Source organism: Oncorhynchus masou, chromosome 21 (assembly GCF_036934945.1).
Source record: "Oncorhynchus masou masou isolate Uvic2021 chromosome 21, UVic_Omas_1.1, whole genome shotgun sequence".
In the NCBI taxonomy this organism is placed as follows: Eukaryota; Metazoa; Chordata; class Actinopteri; order Salmoniformes; family Salmonidae; genus Oncorhynchus; species Oncorhynchus masou.
The window spans coordinates 29,037,148-29,058,276 of record NC_088232.1 but is presented as its reverse complement, the minus strand read 5'-3'; the positions used below and the strand labels follow the sequence as shown (position 1 = coordinate 29,058,276).

The 21,129-nt window shown below is 39.9% G+C and overlaps 1 protein-coding gene across 3 annotated transcripts in view; it reads left to right on the top strand.

The window, feature by feature from the left end:
• The first annotated feature begins 409 nt into the window (after window positions 1-409).
• LOC135508061 (syntaxin-binding protein 6-like) overlaps window positions 410-21,129 on the top strand; it is a 97,164-nt gene continuing 76,444 nt past the window's right edge. For 2 of the 3 annotated variants that reach the window (XM_064927983.1, XM_064927981.1), the window contains exons 1-2: window positions 410-689; window positions 20,675-20,892. In XM_064927983.1, coding sequence (XP_064784055.1) covers window positions 20,739-20,892 — 154 coding nt within the window. In that variant the 5' untranslated portion in view covers window positions 410-689; window positions 20,675-20,738. Of the gene's footprint in view, window positions 690-17,840; window positions 17,999-20,674; window positions 20,893-21,129 lie in introns of all 3 variants that reach the window. The other variant, XM_064927982.1, reaches the window with a different exon arrangement.

The following is a 21,129-nucleotide window of genomic DNA, read 5'->3' as shown; positions in this document are numbered from 1 at the left end:
ATTGACAACATTTATTTAGCCCAATAGGCTACTAGTCAATTAGTGCAGAACTTTGTGCAGTTAATCAAGGAAATATACATACTGTACGTTTCCAAGCAATAATTCCAGGCAATTAAATGTGTTGCAAATATTGGCTTCATGAACCTTTATAGCCAACAATTGAAAAACAATTTTGGTTGGCCAACCAAAATAAAGATTGAATGCATTATCATGGATGCATAGGCCTATTTAAGATTTGATAGCAAGCAAAGTAAGAAAATATAGAGGACAACAACTATAAATCCTTCTCATTCGAAGGAAACAACTGTAAATCATGGCAAACATACTTGTTATTTTGGAGGAGTGTTTTTGAGAGTCAAATAAAATCCAGATTGCGTTTACGTAGCGCCTACTCCACGTGACTGGCGGTTTGGAAAAGTTGCTGTGAGGACCTGCTACTGCTCTTCTATCGAGACAGCAGCTGTGGCGCGCTAGTAGTCTAGTACTGCGAGAGTTTGAGGCGCTCTGTCTTTCTTTGAAATACGACTGTTGAACGAAATTAGGCTACTTCTATGTCAAAAAGGACATGCTACCTTTTACTTTGATTGGATAACAGGAACGACTTTGCAAGTGAAAGTTCATGGACTCACGTTGATATCCTTTGAGGCTTTGACGCTTGAACCACACGTGAAACAGTCGCCTAACAAGAAGTGAGTTACTTTTATATTAACTGTTCTGTTTACTCTCAGTTTTTCACATTATGAAAAATGTTATACACACAATAGCAAGTTCAAATTGTGTGACGAGTTAGTTATCTACGTTTGTACTGGACTTTCGTTCAACAATTAACATTATAGCGCAGAGTCCTGTTTGTGTCACTCTGTCTTCACGGTGCCTGTAGCAAGATTCAGCTAAATATCCCATCGACGTTGCTACTGTTAAAGGCTATACATTAGTTTACGACCTATTGCACACGTCAAAACATTCCTTCAATCGATTATTCAGGATTTGAAGACTTACATCTTGTAAAATGTATGCAAAACAAGTCATTTAAGTCTGACACCAAGTTCATTTCAGTGCTACACTGTGAAAGTAAAGTTTGTTCAAATTGTACAGAACATTCGACTATTGCAAAATATGTATTTCAAAGGCACGCAACTCACACTACACAGCAACCACGCCGCCTAATTTTGAAGTCTGATTTTTCCCATGCTCATAATTTTCAAACTGAGACTATGGTTTTTGAACACTAGCTAGACATTGTTCAAACTTCAAATAGCCCCCGATCTGATTTCAGGGAGGATTTTCTCACAAGCTTCATAGAATGGCAAATATTTCATCTATGCTCCTAATAATAATAATAATACATCCTGCTAGTTTCATATAAGGATGCTTTATTGTAAGAGCTACATTTTCATAACCTGAAGCTCATTATTATGTGCTCATCTGTATATTAAGACATTAACTGTGGGTTGAACTTAATAGAAAATGTCAGTCAGGCTCAGGGGAGAACGACTGACCCCTCTCATTGAAGCCACGACGTTCAAGGCCGAGCACGGTACTGCAGGCATTCTTTGCAAAAAAAACGGATCTCCCATTTATAGGGAATGGGAAAATGGCAATTTTATATTACACTTGATGTATGTCCTTGAACCGGTTATTCTGAAATCGCTGGAGTAGCTATTGGCAGCCTGCAGTACCCCGGTCGGAATGCTGCTTGAAATACTCAATGAGAGGGGGCAGCACTTAGCTAGCCTGCAACGTCACTACCTGGAGTAGCTCAAGCTGCTCATGTTATGTCTACGTAAATCTCCAACATGAAACGACATTTTAAGATTTCCTTGGCTTCAAATGCACTATTTGGTGTTCTCATAGGAACGAATTGTATTACGTGATCAATTTCCATTCATAAATAGTCATTGGTCAGGCTATTGAGAAAGTCATTTATATTCGTGGGATTTGATGTTTGAATACCACACCCAGCAATAAGGAAACGTCACATGACTATCATTGATCATAAGTTTGTTGGACTTTTATGGTTTATAAAAACCCAGGATGTCCTGTTCATATGAAACTCTTGTTGAAAGCAGTAACTCTAATGGAAGGTGGTTTTCCATGAGAAAAAATAAATATTTACCAGGCTAATGGCCAGATACTACTGTATGTGTAACAATGCAATGCTCAGACAGCTGATTTAAAAAGGGGTTAGTACTTGACTTCTGCTCTCTCACACCTGCACACAGAGAGAACATTTTCCACATTTTCACTTTAATAAATACAATCGTGTACCACGTGATCCTATGGAACATTACAAGAAGGAGAATGTAGAACGCAGCGGAAGACATGGCTTGCTGAATCTATGGAACACATGTTCTGAAGTGAAGCCCTTGTGGAAACTGTATCATTTTGCAGGGCTATTGGCCCTACTCCAAAACCATATCAAAGCAATTCATTGGTTATTAGTTCATGCAAATGTGCATGTTGCTGTAACCTTGCTAACCTACAATATTACTCTGTCATAACTTAGTGGCTTTGATATTGGACTTGAGTAATATCAAAAACCTCTTAATTTTATGTCATTGCAAAGCAATTAGGCTAGCCCCAAATGATTGTAACAAGTCTAACAACATGTTTGTTTTGTTACTAGGGTAATTACAGTAGCCTTCAGGGTTACTGAAATGGCATGAGTGGAAGGTAATGTAAGGTGTGACCCCACTAAAATCAGGCTGTTAATAATACATTTTTGAACATTGTTATTTTTCTCAGTTCCATAGTGTTTAGGCAAGCTACAATGCTGAGCTTGAGTTTGTATTGGAGCCAAAGGGTGGAAAAAGCCATTTGGAAAATGCAATACATTTTAGCTGGGTGGTAATTGCTCATTGCAGATAAATCCTATCTCTGCATTGCCAAGTCTCTGACAGGTTGGGGCCATGCAGGGCTGCTGTTTCCACCTTATTCACCTCATCTCTTGCTCTCCTTAATACTACTTCTTATCTCCTAGCTGTTGACCAACCCAATTAACTCCAAATGCACACCACACTCCCATGAAGTATATAATTGCAACATTTAGGCTGCTCGAGTACACCATGAAATCTAACCTATTACACATGGTGTGATGATTTTGACTGGGTTTTCTCTGAATGTCCACTGCCATGCTTGCTGGAAGGGAAAGTGGAGACACTCCTTTTTTGTGCAATGAGAAGATAGCCGAACTAACGAGGCCAGTTTCCTGTCTTCTGTGGCTCATATAATGGAGAGTGGAGAAAAAAACATCCTTGCTAGTTTCCGATGAAGCTTCAACATGGGAACACACTGTCCCATCCCACCACTTGGCTGGAGGATGCACACATGAAATGACATCACTCGGCAAGTGTGTATGGGCAAACAACCTTAACACACTTTATACAAATTACAAAGCATATTCATGCCAAACCAACACCGCTAAGGGAATTTTAACTTCATATGGCTGCAGGGGCAGTATTGAGTAGCTTGGATGAAAATGTGCCCATTGTAAATGGACAGCTCTTCAGTCTCAGTTGCTAATATATGCATATTATTAGTAGTATTGGATAGAAAACACTAAAGTTTCCCAAACTGTGAAAATATTGTCTGTGAGTATAACAGAACTGATATTGCAAGTGAAACCCTGAGGAAAATCAAAACAAGTGGCTTCTATTTTGAAAACCCCATATTCCATTGCTTCCCTTTGCTGGATTTAAAGGGATATGAACCAGATTCCTTTTCCTATCGCTTCCTCAAGGTGTCAAGTCTTCAGACATAGTTTCAGGCTTTTATTTTGAAAAATGAGCCAGAACGATAACATCGCGTCAAGTGGTCACATGAGTTTTGCTTGCGCAACAGAATTTGGACAGCCATTGTTTTCCCCTCTCCTACTGTGAAAGACATTTGCGGTTGATATATTATCGATTATATATTTTAAAAACAACCTGAGGATTGATTATAAAAAAAACGTTTGACATGTTTCTGTGGACATTATGGAATCTATTTGGAAATTTCGTCTGCGTTGTCGTGACCGCTCTTTCCTGTGTATTTCTGAACATAACGCAACAAACAAACTGAGGTATTTTGGATATAAAAATCATCTTTATGGAACAAACGGAACATTTGTTGTGTAACTGGGAGTCTCGTGAGTGAAAACATCCGAAGATCATCAAAGGTAAATGATTAATTTGATTGCTTTTCTGATTTTCGTGACCAAGCTACCTGATGCTAAGTGTACTTAACGTTTTATCGTGCGATCGATAAACTTACACACGCCTGGATTGCTTTCACTGTAAAGCATAATTTCAAACTCTGACATGACAGGTGGATTAACAAAAGGCTAAGCTGTGTTTTCCTATATTGCACTTGTGATTTCATGAATAGAAATATTTATAGTAATATTTATTGTATGTAGCGCTATGCTATTCAGAGGTTGTTGATGACAATTATCCTGATAGGGGGATTGCAGCCATGACATGTTAAGTGATACTTAAATAACAGGTTTCCAATTTGTTATACTTCAGCTAGTTTGGATCTGTTTGTTTTACAGGTAAGGAGGATCTATTGACACTATGTAACTTTGCTTGTAATACTTGCAATGCATTTGGAAAGTATTCAGACCCCTTTCCCACATTATGTTACGTTACTGCCTTATTCTAAAATTGATTAAATTAACTTCTTGACTCATCAACCTACTCACAGTACCCCATAATGACAAAGCAAAAACAGGTTTTTAGACATTTTAGGAAATTGAAAACATATCTTATTTACACAATTATTCAGACCCTTTGCTATGAGACTCGAAATTGAGCTCAAGTGCATCCTGTTTCCATTATTCATTATTCATTGGAGTCCACCTGTGGTAAATTCACTTGATTGGACATGATTTGGAAAGGCACACACACCTGTCAATAAGGTCCCACAGTTGATTATGCATGTCAGAGCAAAAAACAAGCCAAGAGGCGGATGGAATTGTCCATGGAGCTCCAAGACAAGATTGTGCTGAGGCAAAGATCTATGGACTGGTACCAAAACATTTCTGCAGCATTGAAGGTCCCCAAGAACACAATGGCTTCCATTCTTAAATGGAAGAAGTTCGGAACCATCAAGACTCTTCCTAGAGCTGGTGGCCCGGCCAAACTGAGCAATTGAGGTTGAAGGGCCTTGGTCAGTGAGGTGACCAAAAACCCGATGGTCATTCTGACAGATCTCCAGAGTTCCTCTACTGAGATGGTTGTCCTTCTAGAAGGTTCTCCCATCTCTGCAGCGCTCCACCAATGAGGCCTTTATGGTAGAGTGGCCAGAAGGAAACCACATTAAAATCTTTGGACATGATTTAGAAATCAACACACCTGTCAATATAAGGTCCCACAATTGACGGTGCATGTCAGAGCAGAAACTATACCGTCAAGTCCAAGGAACTGTCTGTAGATCTCAGAGATATAATTGTCATGAGGTATATCTGGGGAAATGTATAAAACATTTTGTTTTGAAAGTTTCCAAGAACACAGTGGTCTATCATTGGGAAATGGAGAAAATATGGAACTAACCAGACTCTGCATAGAGCTTGGCTGACCAACTAAACTGAGCAACTAGGCAAGAAGGCCCTGTATCAGGGAGGTGACCAACAACCCAATGACCACGCTGACAGTACTAAAGAGTTAATTGGCTAATATGGGAGAACCTGCCAAAAGGACAAGTCTCTACAGCACTTCACCAATCTGTCCTTTATGGGAGAGGTGCCAGATGGAAGCCATTCCTGAGAAAAAAAGGCTCATGAAAGCATGCCTGGAATTTTCAAAAAGGCACGTGAAAGATTCTGTGGTCTGAGAGAAATGTAACTATTTGGCCTGAATGCAAAGTGTAATGTCTGGAGGAAACCAGGCACAACTCATCACCCTTCTAACACCATCCCTACCGTGAAGCATGGTGGTGGCAGCATCATGCTATGGGGATGCTTTTCAGCAGCAGGGACTGGTAAGGCTAGAGGGGACAATGAATGGCGCCAAATACAGGCAAATGCTTAATGAGAACCTGCCAAAGAGTGTAAACAACCTTTGACTGGGGGTGTGATTTACATTCCAACAAGACAATGACCCCAAGCATACAACCAAAGCAAAGCTGGAATGGCTTCAGAAGAAGAATGTGAAAGTCCTTGAGTGGCCCAGACTTCAATCCCATTGAAAATCTGTGGAAAGACTTGAAGATGGCTGTTCACCACCACTTCCCATCTAACTTAACAAAGCTTGAAAATCCTCAAGGAAGAATGAGTAAAAAAATCCCCAAATCCAGATTTGCAAAGCTGATAGACATACAAAACACGACTCAAAGGTAATAGTTGCCCAAGGTGCTTCTACAAACTATTACACCTTTCTAAAAGTGTGTGTGTGTGAGAGAGAAACCTATTTAATCCATTTTGAATTCAAGCTGTAACACAACAAAATGTGGGATAAGTCAGGACTTTCTGAAGGCACTTCAATAGAATGAATAGAAAGGGCGTCCGCATTCAAGTCAATGATGGCATAATGGGTGGACTGGCAGCCATTGCGAGTGTACCCATTAGTGCAAAGCAGGAATTGTACCCATCAATATGTGCTGTGATTTTTGTTGATTCAACTCCATTTACATTACAAAAAATCCATTGCATGAGCCATATCAGTTATCATTTGAATTTACATTCTACATTGGCATGGAAATGATTGCATCATAATACCAAGCAGCTATTGCCAGTATACACGTAAGATAACCAGTCAAATTGCCAGGGTTAGAGGTTCAAAGTCCATTCTATTCATTGTTTGCTACAATACCTTGTTGGTTTTATGTGGAACTATGCCACTGTTTTCAGTGAATGTTTTATTCTGCATTGTATTTCTCACCTTAGGCCTAGATCCTTAAATAAATATAGCATAAAGAACGTTGTCACCTCGTTTTTTAAAAACATTGTGCAGACAGTGAGACCATTGTACAATCTCTCTGCTGTAAGTAATCCTCTGGAACAATTTTCGTGCACCTGTTGTGGAACATTTCAACTTAATGTAAGTCTATCTTCTCCATACTGCATCCATTTCAAGCACAGTGTTTTCCCTGCCATACGCCATGCAACTGTATTCCTTTAGAAATAGTATTTTTCCCAATATGAAGATTCTCATTCCTCCCCTGAAAGAAAGCTGTTTCAGAGCAGGCTCCCTCTCATCATCCTCCCTGCATTCTACTCTGTTAGAGGCCACCCCTCTACAAACTCACACTCGAGCAAAGCTGAAGTGTAGCTGTTATTCCTGTTGAGTGTGGAGCGTTCTCTAAGGAATGTGAATGGAAGATAAGCCCCAGGAATGATTTTCTTTCCCCCTGCTTATCGCTGGCTCAATCTGCACACTGCCATCTGAAAACACTGGATGTGGCACAAAGAAAGTTAAACATAACACCTTGGCATCACACCAGGCACGGTGTTCCAACTGTGGGTTGGTTAGCGCACAGATTAGTGTTGGGCGGTATCTAGATTTTCATACCGTTTCTGTACCATACCGCACAAAACAATTCAGGCAACAGGGATCTTGATCCAGGAGGGTATTGAAGATTGAATGTCTGTAGTCTGGTACCAGTCTTTGCCACTCCATCTCATTGCCAAAGAGACTGGCCTTTCAGCAGTCTCAATGTTCAATATGCAGCTGGATTTAAGGCGGAGTTGCTCGTTGGTTGTTGGAAATAACATGAATATGTTCCACGACAACATGGAGCCTTGAATATAGAATTAGAACTATGACAAAGTCAAAACATTTAACTGTTAGCTAGGCAAGTTATTGTATTTTGAGGCTTAAAATCAAAGCAGAGGTTTTGTGGTTGGACTTGCCGTATGTATTTAGACTGAGCAAGCAACTTGACAGATTAGTTTCATCTGGACAAACAGTTGCTTAGCAACCGGATACCAGCGTATTCTGTGGAGAAAAAAAGTGAGTTCCAATATTTGGATAATTGTTGTAATTGGAGGATAACCTGTGAGGGTTATCAACTCATCAGTTCTCCCCGCTCATTAATGATTGAATGTTCATATTTGAAGATGACAGACAGGCCAGTTTCTTTGGCAATGACGAGGAGTGGTTCGGAGTGGAATGTTAGCTAAAGAGACTCTTACTTAGGCTAGACTGTCTCTGCTGTAACCAAAAAGCTTGATTTAGCCACTTCGCTAGCAAGTTAGCAAAACAAATGGATAACTGGAGTCCTGAGCTGTGTGTATATACTTTATTTGGCCCCTCCTACATTTCTTGTAGTTACACTTAATTTATAGTCATAAGCATTGCCATATCATACCGTCAGTATTTCGAAATACCCCGGTATATCGCCCAAGCCTATTTCAGATCCTCTGTTTTCTGAAGGATTCTTCAAAGGGTTGTTAACCATTAACTGTAAATGTCAGAGGAAAGTAGCTGTAACAACAGCATTCCAAATTTCTCACTCTACCAAAGATTAAACATAAACAATCAGGAATCAGTTGTTTCTTGATTTTTCTGGGTTTTTTTAATCAGTGTTTGACAATTCTGGAAGATGTCAAACTAATTGAATTGGCTTTGTGGTAGCCTACGCTTTTGCAAATCCTGCACCTGTCCTATCGTTGTGAAGCTCTCTCAGCCTGGCTGTTGTGCCAGAATTCTATTGGCCTGTGTAAAGAAGTAAGCAGGGAAAGGAGTGGTGGGGAGTGCTGAAAGTTTTGGCTGTAGGTTAAAGCAAAGCACCCTTACTCAAGAGGCCTCTTGAGAGCCGTGTGCTCTGGCTGAACAGATTTCACGTTAACACGCTGAGCGAAAGGAGAGACTGCACTCGGCACTGCTCCCTCCGTTCACCGCTTGGCGAGGTACAGTGAATTAAGTGTTCTGGGAAGGGAGGGATTGTCACTGGAAAATGGGGTGACGAACAGGGTTACAACGTGAGTCTCAGTTTCAGTGTTGTAAAGTATTTATGTAAAAATACCCCCCAAAAATACTTTAGTACTTTAAAGTATCTACTTTATTTTTTACAACTTTTACTTCACTACATTCCATAATAACTTCTTAGGGCTGAGGTCCCGCTAATGGAATTGATGACAACAGCCAGTGAAAGTGCAGGGCGCCAAATTCAAAACGACAGAATTCCCATAATTAAAATTCCTCAAACATACAAGTATTTTACACCATTTTAATGATACACTTCTTGTTAATCCCACCAGTGTCCGATTTCAAATAGGCTTTACGGCGAAAGCACCACAAACGATTGTTAGGTCAGAGCCAAGTCACAAAAAAACACAGCCATTTTTCCAGCCAAAGAGAGGAGTCACAAAAAGAAGAAATTGAGATGAAGATCAAAGGTTAGTGATTAATTTATCAGATGACACTCATAGGACTTCATGTTACACAATACATGTATGTTTTGTTTGATAAAGTTCATATTTATATTTAAAAAATCTCAATATACATTGGCGCGTTATGTTCACTAGTTCCAAAAACCTCCGGTCATTTTGCAGAGAGCCACATCAATTTACAGAAATACTCATCATAAATGTTGATGAAAATACAAGTGTTATACATTGAACTTTAGATACACTTCTCCTTAATGCAACCGCTGTGTCAGATTTCAAAAAAGCTTTACGAAAAAAGCAAACCATGCAATAGTCTGAGTACGGCGCTCAGAGCCCAAACAAGCCAAAAAGATATCCGCCATATTGTGCAGTCAACAGAAGTCAGAAATAACATTATAAATATTCACTTACCTTTGATCTTCATCAGAATGCACTCCCAGGAATCCCAGTTCCACAATAAATGTTTGTTTTGTTCGATGTCTGCCATTTATGTCCAAATAGCTCCTTTTGTTAGCGCGTTTGGTAAACAAACTCACAAAGCGCGTTCATTAGGAGCAGACAAAGTCAAAAAGTTCCGTTACAGTCCGCAGAAACATGTCAAGCAAAGTATAGAATCAATCTTTCGGATGTTAACAAATCTTCAATAATATTCCAACCGGAGAATTCCTTTGTCTGTAGAATTGCAATGGAACAGAGCTCGCTCTCGCGTGAATGAGCGTAACGAGCTCAAGGCATTCTGGCAGACCTCTGACTCATTCCCCTCTCATTCGCCCCCACTTCACAGTAGAAGCATCAAACAAGGTTCTAAAGACTATTGACATCGAGTGGAAGCCTTAGGAAGTGCAACATGACCAATATACCACTGTTTCTTCAATAGGGAATGAGTTGATAAACAACCAACCTCAGATTTCCCATTTCCTGGTTGGATTTTTTCTCAGGTTTTTGCCTGCCATATAGGTTCTGTTATACTCAGACATAATTCAAACCGTTTTAGAAACGTCAGTGTTTTCTATCCAAATATACTAATAATATGCATATATTAGCAACTGGGACTGAGTAGCAGGCAGTTTACTCTGGGCACCTTATTCATCCAAGCTTCTCAATACTGCCCCCAGCCATAAGTTTTTAAAGAAAATAATACATTTTCCCTAAGACCCAAAAGTACTCACTATATTTTGAATGCTTAGCAGGATAGGAAAATGGTCCAATTCACACACTTATCAAGATAACATCCCTGGTCATCCCTACTGCCTCTAAACAGCCATCACTAACATAGAGAGTCTGCTGCCAACGGACTCATATCTCCGGCCACTTAAATACAGACTTAATAAAGGTATCACTAGTCACTTTAAATAACGACACTTTAATGTTTACGTATCCTACATTACTCATATGTATATACTTTATTCTACACCATCTACTGCATCTTGCCTATGCCGCTTGCCATTTCTCATATTTATATGTCCATATTAATCATCCCTTTACATTTGTGTGTATAAGGTAGTTGTTGTGAATTTGTTAGATTACTTGTTAGATTTTACTGCATAGTCGGAACTCAAAGCACAAGCATTTCGCTACACTCACATTAACATCTGCTAACCATGTGTGTGTGACCAATACAATTTGATTTGATCTGGCGGACTCACTAAAAACAAATGTTTTGTTTGTAAATTAGTGTAGGAGTGTGCCCCTCTCTTCATGTATGTATGAAAATGGTGCCATCTGGTTTGCTTAATATAAGGAAGTATATTATAGCAATTACATTTACTTAAGTATATTTAAAACCAAATACTTTTAGACTTTTACTCAAGTAGTATTTTACTGAGTGACTTTTACTTTAGTCATTTTCTGTTAACATGTATTTACTTTTTCTATAGTATGACAATTGGGTACTTTTTCCACAGCTGGTTGTTTTCACCATTGCCAGGCAGTGTTGGAATGTGAGGCTGATGTAATTCAAACCATCACTGAAAAGTGAAATCCACCCTCAATCTCCAAGGTCCTCCCTTCCATCCCTTACGCTTCAGTTGCCCACCTGAGGCAGGATATAGACTCACCACTATCTGCCGACAGCTTTGAGAGACACGTGGAGCCTTCTCGCTCAGCTGGAGGATGATAGTGGATCGGTAGGGACACCCAGGATTAGGGCTACTATCTCTCTCCCTCTCTCTATGCCTCTCTACCCCCTTCTTAAGGTGACAGTAGGACCATTGACATTTGATGTTCAGGTTTACTAGTGTCTTCATATGATTTGTGTTTGAGGCAATCTCTCAACAAAATCGAGGTTTTCGTATGTTTTATTCATACGCGTAGGTGCATAATGAAACGTATTATTCCCACTTCAATTAATTTCATCGACGTTCTGAATTACTAGAGAATCATTTGTACAGAGATTGGTGGGCACCACTGGGCTGAAATGGTGGAAGAACAAAGTGTTTCTGTTTTTCATAGGAAACTGAACACGGCCCTATCCGTTTGTGTATACGCCTGTGCCATTTTAAGATTAAGTAGGACGAGGGTTGCACATTTTGGGGAATATTCAGAGGTGGGAATTAACGGGAATACATGGGAATTACTATTAATAGCATTTAAATGTAGATGTTTTTTGCATTGGATATATTTACCATATCATATGGAGACAAACCTTTTACCTTATAATAAGTAGACATAATTCTGCTTGGAGTAACAGTGAAGTGGGCAGGGCAGTATGGATTTCTTCTCTTACATCTGCAAGCAGTCTGAACATCAGACAGAATGGCATTGTCTCCCTCAATCCGTGCAATGGCTACTGCTATAGGTTTCAGGCTGCTTACCATTCTCTCCCAAGATACATCATCCAGGAGGATCCTCTTGATGGGGTTGTCCATATCGGCAGACTGTGATATGGCCATTTCTTGGAGAGACTCCTTCCCTCCAGGAGACTGTCAAACATGATGACAACACCACCCCAACTGGTATTGCTGGGCAGCTTCGATGTGGTGCTCTTATTCTTCTCACTCTGCTTGGTGAGGTAGATTGTGGTATATGTCTCCATGTGAAATGTCTCCACATATCAGATTGTGCCCGTGGCATTTTCTTGTAACGATTAGTTAAGCAGTCAGATTAAACAACTCATTTTGTAAGATGTTTTAAAATGAAACGTATGGAAAACGGTGAATTAACCTCTTGAAACTCTGGGGGCGCTATTTCATTTTTGGATGAAAAACGTTCCCGTTTTAAACGAGATATTTTGTCACAAAAAGATGCTCGACTATGCATATAATTGATAGCTTTGGAAAGAAAACACTCTGAATTTTCCAGAACTGCAAAGATATTGTCTGTGAGTGCCCTAGAACAGGAGCTACAGGCAAAACCAAGATGAAACGGCAACCAGGAAATGAGCAGGATTTTTGAGGCTCTGTTTTCCATTGTCTCCTTATATGGCTGTGAATGCGACAGGAATGAGCCTGCCTTATCTATCGTTTCCCCAAGGTGTCTGCAGCATTGTGACGTATTTGTAGGCATATCATTGGAAGATTGACCATAAGAGACTACATTTTCCAGGTGTCCGCCCGGTGTCCTCCGTCGAAATTGGTGCGTCATTTTCAGCTGCTGGTATTTTTCCATGGGATTCTGAGGGGAAAGCAGGCTTCCACGAACGGCATATCAATGAAGAGATATGTGAAAAAACACCTTGAGGATTGATTCTAAACAACATTTGCCATGTTTCGGTCGATATTATGGAGTTAATTCGGAAAAAGTTTGACGTTTTGGTGACTGAATTTTCGGTTCGTTTCGGTAGCCAAATGTGATGTACAAAACGAAGCGATTTCTCCTACACAAAGATTCTTTCAGGAAAAACTGAACATTTGCTATGTAACTGAGTCTCCTCATTGAAAACATCCGAAGTTCTTCAAAGGTAAATGATTTTATTTATTTGGTTCTGGTTTTTGTGAAAATGTTGCGTGCTAAATGCTGCGCAAAATGCTAAGCTAGCTTGCAATACTCATACACAAAAGCTTGATTTGCTATGGTTCATAAGCATATTTTGAAAATCTGAGATGACAGTGTTGTTAACAAAAGTCTAAGCTTGAGAGCAAATATATTCATTTCATTTGCGATTTTCATGAATAGTTAACGTTGCGTTATGCTAATGAGGTTGAGGCTATAAATAGAATCCCAGATCCGGGATTGCTCGACGCAAGAAGTTAACACTCTTCAGTAGGAGGCTCAACAAGCTAAAACCCACATGGTAAAAACTAACTAGCAGAAATTAACAAGTTAGAAATGATTTAACACACTTTGCTGTAGGCTACTATTTGTTAGTTGACAATAAATCATGTATGTCATATGCAATAGATTCACCCAACCCAGTATTGTAATCAAAACTTATCAGAAAGCATGTAGTCCTTGGCTCAGACATTGTAGTAGTGTGGCCTCAATTAGAGGTTGACCGATTATGATTTTTCAACACCGATTTTATTGGAGGACCAAAAAAGCCGATACCGATTAATCGGCCGATTTAATAAAAATAAAACCTTTTTTAACTACTAATAATTAAATATATAAAAAAGCTATTTTATAAAATACAAATAAAAACGTATTTATTTGTAATAATGACAATTACAACAATACTGAATGAACACTTATTTTAACTTAATATAATACATCAATAAAATCAATTTAGCCTAAAATAAATAATGAAAAATGTTCACTTTGGTTTAAGTAATGCAAAAACAAAGTGTTGGAGAAGAAAGTAAAAGTGCAATATGTTTCAGTTCCTTGCTCAGAACATGAGAACATTTGAAAGCTGGTGGTTCCCTTTAACGTGAGTCTTCAATATACCCAGGTAAGAAGCTTTAGGTTGTAGTTATTATAGGACTATTTCCCTCTATACCATTTGTACTTCATTTAACCTTTGACTATTGGATGTTCTTATAGGCACTTTAGTATTGCCAGTGTAACAGTATAGCTTCCGTCCCTCTTCTCGCTCCTCCCTGGGCTCGAACCAGCAACACAATGACAACAGCCACCATCGAAGCAGCGTTACCCATGCAGAGCAAGGGGAACAACTACTAGAAGACTCAGATCGAGTGATGTTAGGAACTCTATTAGCGCGCGCTAACTAGCTAGCCATTTCACTTCGGTTACACCAGCCTCATCTCAGGAGTTGATAGGCTTGAAGTCATAAACAGCGCAATGCTTGATGCACAACGAAGAGCTGCTGGCAAAAAGCACAAAAGTGCTATTTGAATGAATGTTTACGCGCCTGCTTCTGCCTACCACCGCTCAGTCAAGTTTAATGCTAGCTAGCAACTTACCTTGGCTTACTGCATTCGCGTAACAGGCAGTCTCCTTGTGGAGTGCAACGAGAGAGAGGCAGGTCGTTATTGCGTTAGACTAGTCAACTGTAAGGTTGCAAGAATGGGTCCCCCGAGCTGACAAGGTGAAAATCTGTCGTTCTACCCCTGAACGAGGCAGTTAACCCATCGTTCCTAGGCCGTCATTGAAAATAAGAATGGGTCCTTAACTGACTTGCCTAGTTAAATAAAGGTATATAAAAAAAAATTGGCACATCGTCGCTCAAAAATACCGATTTACGGTTATGAAAACTTGAAATCGGCCCCAATTCGTCGGCCATTCTGATTAATCGGTCGACCTCTAGCCTCAATAGCATCTCATTAGTGTGGAAGCTCTTGAGAATCAACTGTGCATGTGATGGAAGAGTGCACTGCACATGTGATGAAAGAATGCACTTTTATGAGCATGGCTTTTATTTTTTGAAGGTAGTATTATTTGTATTTTATTTTTCTCCACAATTTTGTGATATCCAATCAGTAGTTAGCCTTGTCCCAAAGCTGCAACTCCCGTACTGACTCTGTAGAGGCGAAGGTCGAGAGCCACGCATCCTCCGAAACACAACCCTGCCAAGCCACACTGCTCCTTGACACACTGCTCATTTACGCGGAAGCAAGTCGCACCAATGTGTCAGAGGAAACACCATACACCTGGCGACTGAAGTCACAAGGAGTTGCTAGAGCACGATGGGACAAGGACATCCCAGCGATGCAGTGCCGTAGACCGCTGCACCACTCGGGAGGCCCCAACATGGCCTTATTTCTATTTCAGCATATTGAATGACTGTCATTCATATTTCATTCACCCAGCTCAATGTAACATCAATAGGTTATTGCATCTACACGCACTCCTCTCCTTTTCTCTTTGCTTGTGGACTTCAGTGCCCAACACAACAGCTGTCTGTGACCAGGCAAAACCTTTCCAAGCCAAACCTTCATACTATAACCGATAACCGCTACACACGGCTTACATCGTTGTCACCATATTAGCTAGTCATAGTCAACATAGCTACTAGAACTAACGTGTTAGTAAACTCACTACAATCATGCAGTACAGCAAACAGGTAAGCAGTTACACTTGTGGCCCCGGTGGCAATAAATGTAATAAAACCAGTTCCAGTGTTTGGTAGCCTTAGCCAGCTAGCTAACAAGGCATCCCTCTCTATTTGAGTAGGCTAAACTAGCTAGCTGCATTTGCTAGCTGTGTAAGTGAAAAATACAATGCTCTTGCTTCAAAGAGGGCACCCTCCTGAAGTTGTCATAATTACTGTGTAAGTCTATGGAAGGGGGTGAGAACCATGAGCCTCCATCTACTGCATCTTGCCATCTTTATGTAAAACATGTATCACTAGCCAATTTAAACAATGCCACTTTTATATGTTTACATACCCAACATTACTCATCTCATATGTATATACTGTACTCGATACCATCTACTGCATCTTGCCTATGCCGTTCTGTACCATCACGCATTCATACATCTTTATGTACATATTCTTCATCCCTTTACACTTGTGTTTGTATAAGGTAGTTGTTACTGCATTGTCGGAACTAGAAGCACAAACATTTCGCTCAATGTACTCAGAGGAAGACCGAAACTAGCTGTCCTCCCACTACCCCGTGGTGCTACCCCAGGGAGTGCTGTTGAGGCTACTGTATACCTTCAAATGTGTTTTTATTGATTATTTAACGTGAATATGTAGTATAGTTTTATTTATTTTTACCTTTAACTATTCAGATTTTTATGAAATTCACTGAGGAGGATGGTCCTCCCTTTCCTCATCTGGGTAGCTTCCACTGCTGTATGCACATGTCTGTAGATTTAGGTGTTGGATGTTTTAAACACTACAAGGAAATACATTTTTGTTGGCTAATTGCTCTTGAAGAAATCTTGGCTTGTATGTATACTCTGAGATAGACTCTGAGATTTGTTTTAGAGCCTAGTCTGCTGATATTTTGAAATACCATTTGTTGAGCTGGATTGTTTTACTGTTTGGTTTTTAAGCTAGTTGAATTGTGCTCTCCCATAGTGTTCACTGTGACCTAACGTTACCCTGTGGATAGGTGTACCTAGCAGTAGAAACAGTGAATGTGCCAATGCTTAGAACTTAATCTCGCCAGATGCAGCACCATTCATGATTCAGAAATCAAAATGTCTGAAAGTAAACAATCCTGGCTTTTCTGGATGGAATCTCGATGTCTCTTGACGTTTCGTATTACCTGTTGTATTTATTGTTCTCAAAGAAAGGCCAGAATGTTTTTCTCGCTGGACTGTTGAAGATGAAGAGACATGGGTGTTCAGTGTTTCTCCTAACAGAGCTTCAAATAAGTGTTTGGCAGTTGAGTAGGAGAAACAAAATAGTTTCACAAATATAATCCTCAGTGTTGGAAGCTTAACCTTGATGTACAGTAGTTTGCTTATCTGGTTTAATAAGTCAACTGTTCTTGCTCCATCAAAACTTCAAAAAGCTGTTAGTGTTTTCCCTACAATTAATTTGTCTTGGCATTGCTTCGAACGCTGCGGATTATGTTTCTGTGAAACTATTTTGTTTCCTTGCTTCTCCTCCTCAACTGCCAAACACTTATCTGAAGCTCAATGCAGTGTGGAAAAACAAGTATTTTGGGCCTGCTTATTAGAAATCCAAATTGACGATGGCATTGTTGCTATGCCTCCTCTGAGTCGCCTAATTCATGTACCATTTTTTGTGACGGACAGTTATATTTTTGTATCACCAGTGCACCACCTCCGTGTGTGTGTCTGGCTGAGACAATGATTAAACTCCATAGTTCCCTGGAGAGCATTTGGACACAATTAAACGCTATTGTTTATGACTACCTCCTCCATTATTGTAACCACATTTGCACTGCCTCAGCACTGACACGATCAGCAAAGCACATTGTGTTTGTGGACCTGGGTGTTTTGTCTCATTCGATGAGGAGCTGACAGTTTATAATGTGAACTAAGTTAAATTTAAAATATGTATTTCAAATAATGTCAAATGGGATGACTGTTCAATGGCAATGAGATGTTTCTGAAGAGTTTCCTAACTGAAGTCATTAAAATTTTGCAGCAGATGTTGGAAGGAAAATTGCCTGTGTAATATTAAGAGATGTCGATATTTGCACCACTCCACAAACTATGGCCTGTCTTCCATATTGGAGGCAGTCACTCATTCTGTCATTACATTCTTTTATAGGGCCATTTATTTTGGGGAGCAGAATGTTTCTGAAATGAGATTGGAGTGATCTTTCTGACGCTGGGGACTGGAAAAGCACAGAGCTGTCGGATGTAATGGCCATTTTTATTTTATTTTTTCCGGGACTGATCTCACTGCTTTCGCAATGTGATTTCTGGGTATGTGATTTCTTCTGACATGTAACAAAGACATTGTTTCTACCAGTGTGTCTTTTCCTCCCTTCATTATAAGAATAATTCTGTGATATTGGCTGGACTGATTTGATTTAGGATAGAATGCTCTGGATAAAGTTTTCATTGACAAAGCATGAGTTATGTGAAAGTGAGAGCTACAGGTAACTGCCAAAATAATGGAAACACTTAAGTAAATGAGGGCTACAAAGTATATTGAAAGCAGGTGCTTCCAGACAGGTGGAGTTCCTGAGTTAATCAAGCAATTAGCATCCTATCGTGCTTCGGGTCAATTGTAAAAATGCTGGGCAGTGAATTCTTTTGGCTACAATGGCTATGCCCCAACAAGATGACAATGCCCCCATCCACAGGGTACGAGTGGTCACTGAATGGTTTGATGAGCATGAACATAATGTCAACCATATGCCATGACTGACTGTCACCAGATCTCAACCCAATTGAACACTTATGGGAGATTCTGGAAGAATGTGAAGATGTATTTTTTTGCACCTGCAGAGTTTTAAAACAGCCTATCACTCGGATGTTGTTGCATTAAATCAATGCATGCGCAAGCACTCTCGCAGTCTTTCTCAATTAGATACAAATTGCATCCAAAATAGATCATCCTGTTCAAGATTGATATATGCATATATAGATGTCCTAGCTTACCTCTTTCAGGTAATGCATTCAAAGCAGCCTTCTATTTAGCTAATTAATGATGGGTTATGCATAATAAGCTTCTAACTTATAGCCTCTGTCTCTTGTGCAATATGCACACACCTGTGCTCCTCTGGCCTCTCTCCTTAAAAAAATCTCCTTAGCTCTTGGGGTCCCATGCAAGGAAAGCTATACTAGAATAGTTTGCTGGACTTTTTTGTGTGTATTTCTCATAGCAATAGACTTTGCTGACTGTTAATTACTGCAGACAATAGAACTCACGGGTCATTTGAAAGAAGCGAGAACACGCAATGGCGGTAGGCTATAGCATTTATTTATTCAGACATATAACAATTCAATCTTCGTGAAAGCCGTCTGAATCTAATTATAGTCCTATTATACAAGCATGTCATTAAAATAATGAATGAGGACAATGTAACTTAACTGTTGTGAGGAAAGAATGAAGCAACAATAGAAAGAGGTAGGCTATAACATTAGGGGATATATTATAAAATGTATGTATGAGTCAGTCCCCTACTAATACAAATAGGCCCTATTATATTTTAAAATCAAATTCTCTAGCCTATACTTCTAACTTTGTAGGCCGTATGTAATGCACCAGAATCCACGTGATGCACCAGAAAGTTCTGTCCCAGCTTCATCATGAGTTGGAGGTGCATAATTCCAGTCCATGTAATACAGTTCACACTCAAAAAGATTAGCCAACTGGAGCTTGTTTCATTTATTTACCCAAGAGAGCATATAGCTAGCTACATCTATGGGCTTTTATGTTTTTATGATGTGCGTAAAGCATATCTGGCCTATAAAGCCTATGAATCATATGTATTGGATAATGACACAATCATTTAGTTTTTTGGGGGGGCTTGGGTTCATAAAATGTACAGTGGGGCAAAAAAGTATTTAGTCAGCCACCAATTGTGCAAGTTCTCCTACTTGAAAATGACAGGCCTCATCTTTTTATCATAGGTCCACTTCAACTATGACGGACAAAATGAGAGAGAAAATCCAGAAATCACATTGTAGGATTTTTACTGAATTTATTTGCAAATTATAGACACTAGAAACAAAATTGTAGACCTGCACCAGGCTTGGAAGACTGAATCTGCAATAGGTAAGCAGCTTGGTTTGAAGAAATCAACTGTGGGAGCAATTATTAGGAAATGGAAGACATACAAGACCACTGATAATCTCCCTCGATCTGGGGCTCCACACAAGATCTCACCCCGTGCGGTCAAAACGTGTAGTTACCATCAGTAACACACTACTCCGCCAGGGACTCAAATCCTGCAGTGCCAGACGTGTCCCCCTGCTTAAGCCAGTACATGTCCAGGCCCGTCTGAAGTTCTCAAACCCATAGATCTTTGGAGGGAGTTGAAAGTCCGTGTTTTCCAGCAACAGCCCCAAAACATCACTACTCTAGAGGAGATCTGCATGGAGGAATGGGCCAAAATACCCGCAACAGTGTGTGAAGACTTACAGAAAACGTTTGACCTCTGTCATTGCCATCAAAGGGTATAAAACAAAGTATTGAGAAACTTTTGTTATTGACCAAATACTTATTTTCCACCATAATTTGAAAATAAATTCATTAAAAATTCTACAATGTGATTTTTTTTTTTTATTCTTCTCATTTTGTCTGTCGTAGTTGAAGTGTACCTGTGAAAATTACAGGCCTCATCTTATTTATTGGGAGGACTTGCACAATTGGTGGCTGACTAAATACTTTTTTGCCCCACTATATAATGTATAGCTTATCAGGCTCAGGAAGCATCAGGCTTGATTTAAAAAATATATATATATTTATATGCTTCATATAGTTTTGAATTACACTTCTGGTTTTGTCAGGAAATACCGGGCTACCCGGGAGAAGAGGTTTATTCTCAGGATGCAACATTTGTAAAATACTGGGAAAATATTAAACCCTATAACCTAACCCCTTCCACCAAAGTAACACTCACCAATGATCTTATCTCTTTCCATCCACAGAGGAGAGCTGACGAACTCCTCTCCATCTACCCTCTCTCTCTCTGCGACTCTCCCCCTCCCCAAGATGAGTGCCAAGTCAGCCATCAACAAGGTGGTGTTCACGCCCCACGATGAGAAGATGCTTGCAGCCGTGCAGGTGAAGAGGAGGACCAAGAAGAAGATCCCCTTCCTGGCTACTGGAGGACAGGGAGACTACATGACCTTCATCTGCCTTTCGGGTACTACAACCTTCATTTTTCACCTTTTTCATTTATTTGTCTTTCCTCTTTTTACCTCCTAACCTTTCCTAGTTTTTTTCTCTCGTTGTTTTGCCGTTCCTCTCTTTACAGTCTTGTGTTCCTTTCCTCTCTTCATATCTGTGAGTGCTGGGGCTCCTCTGCTGATGACTACTCCAGACTGACAGGTTTCCCTGTAGCATTGTCTGTGCTATTGTCCCTGCTATTGACAGGTTTCTA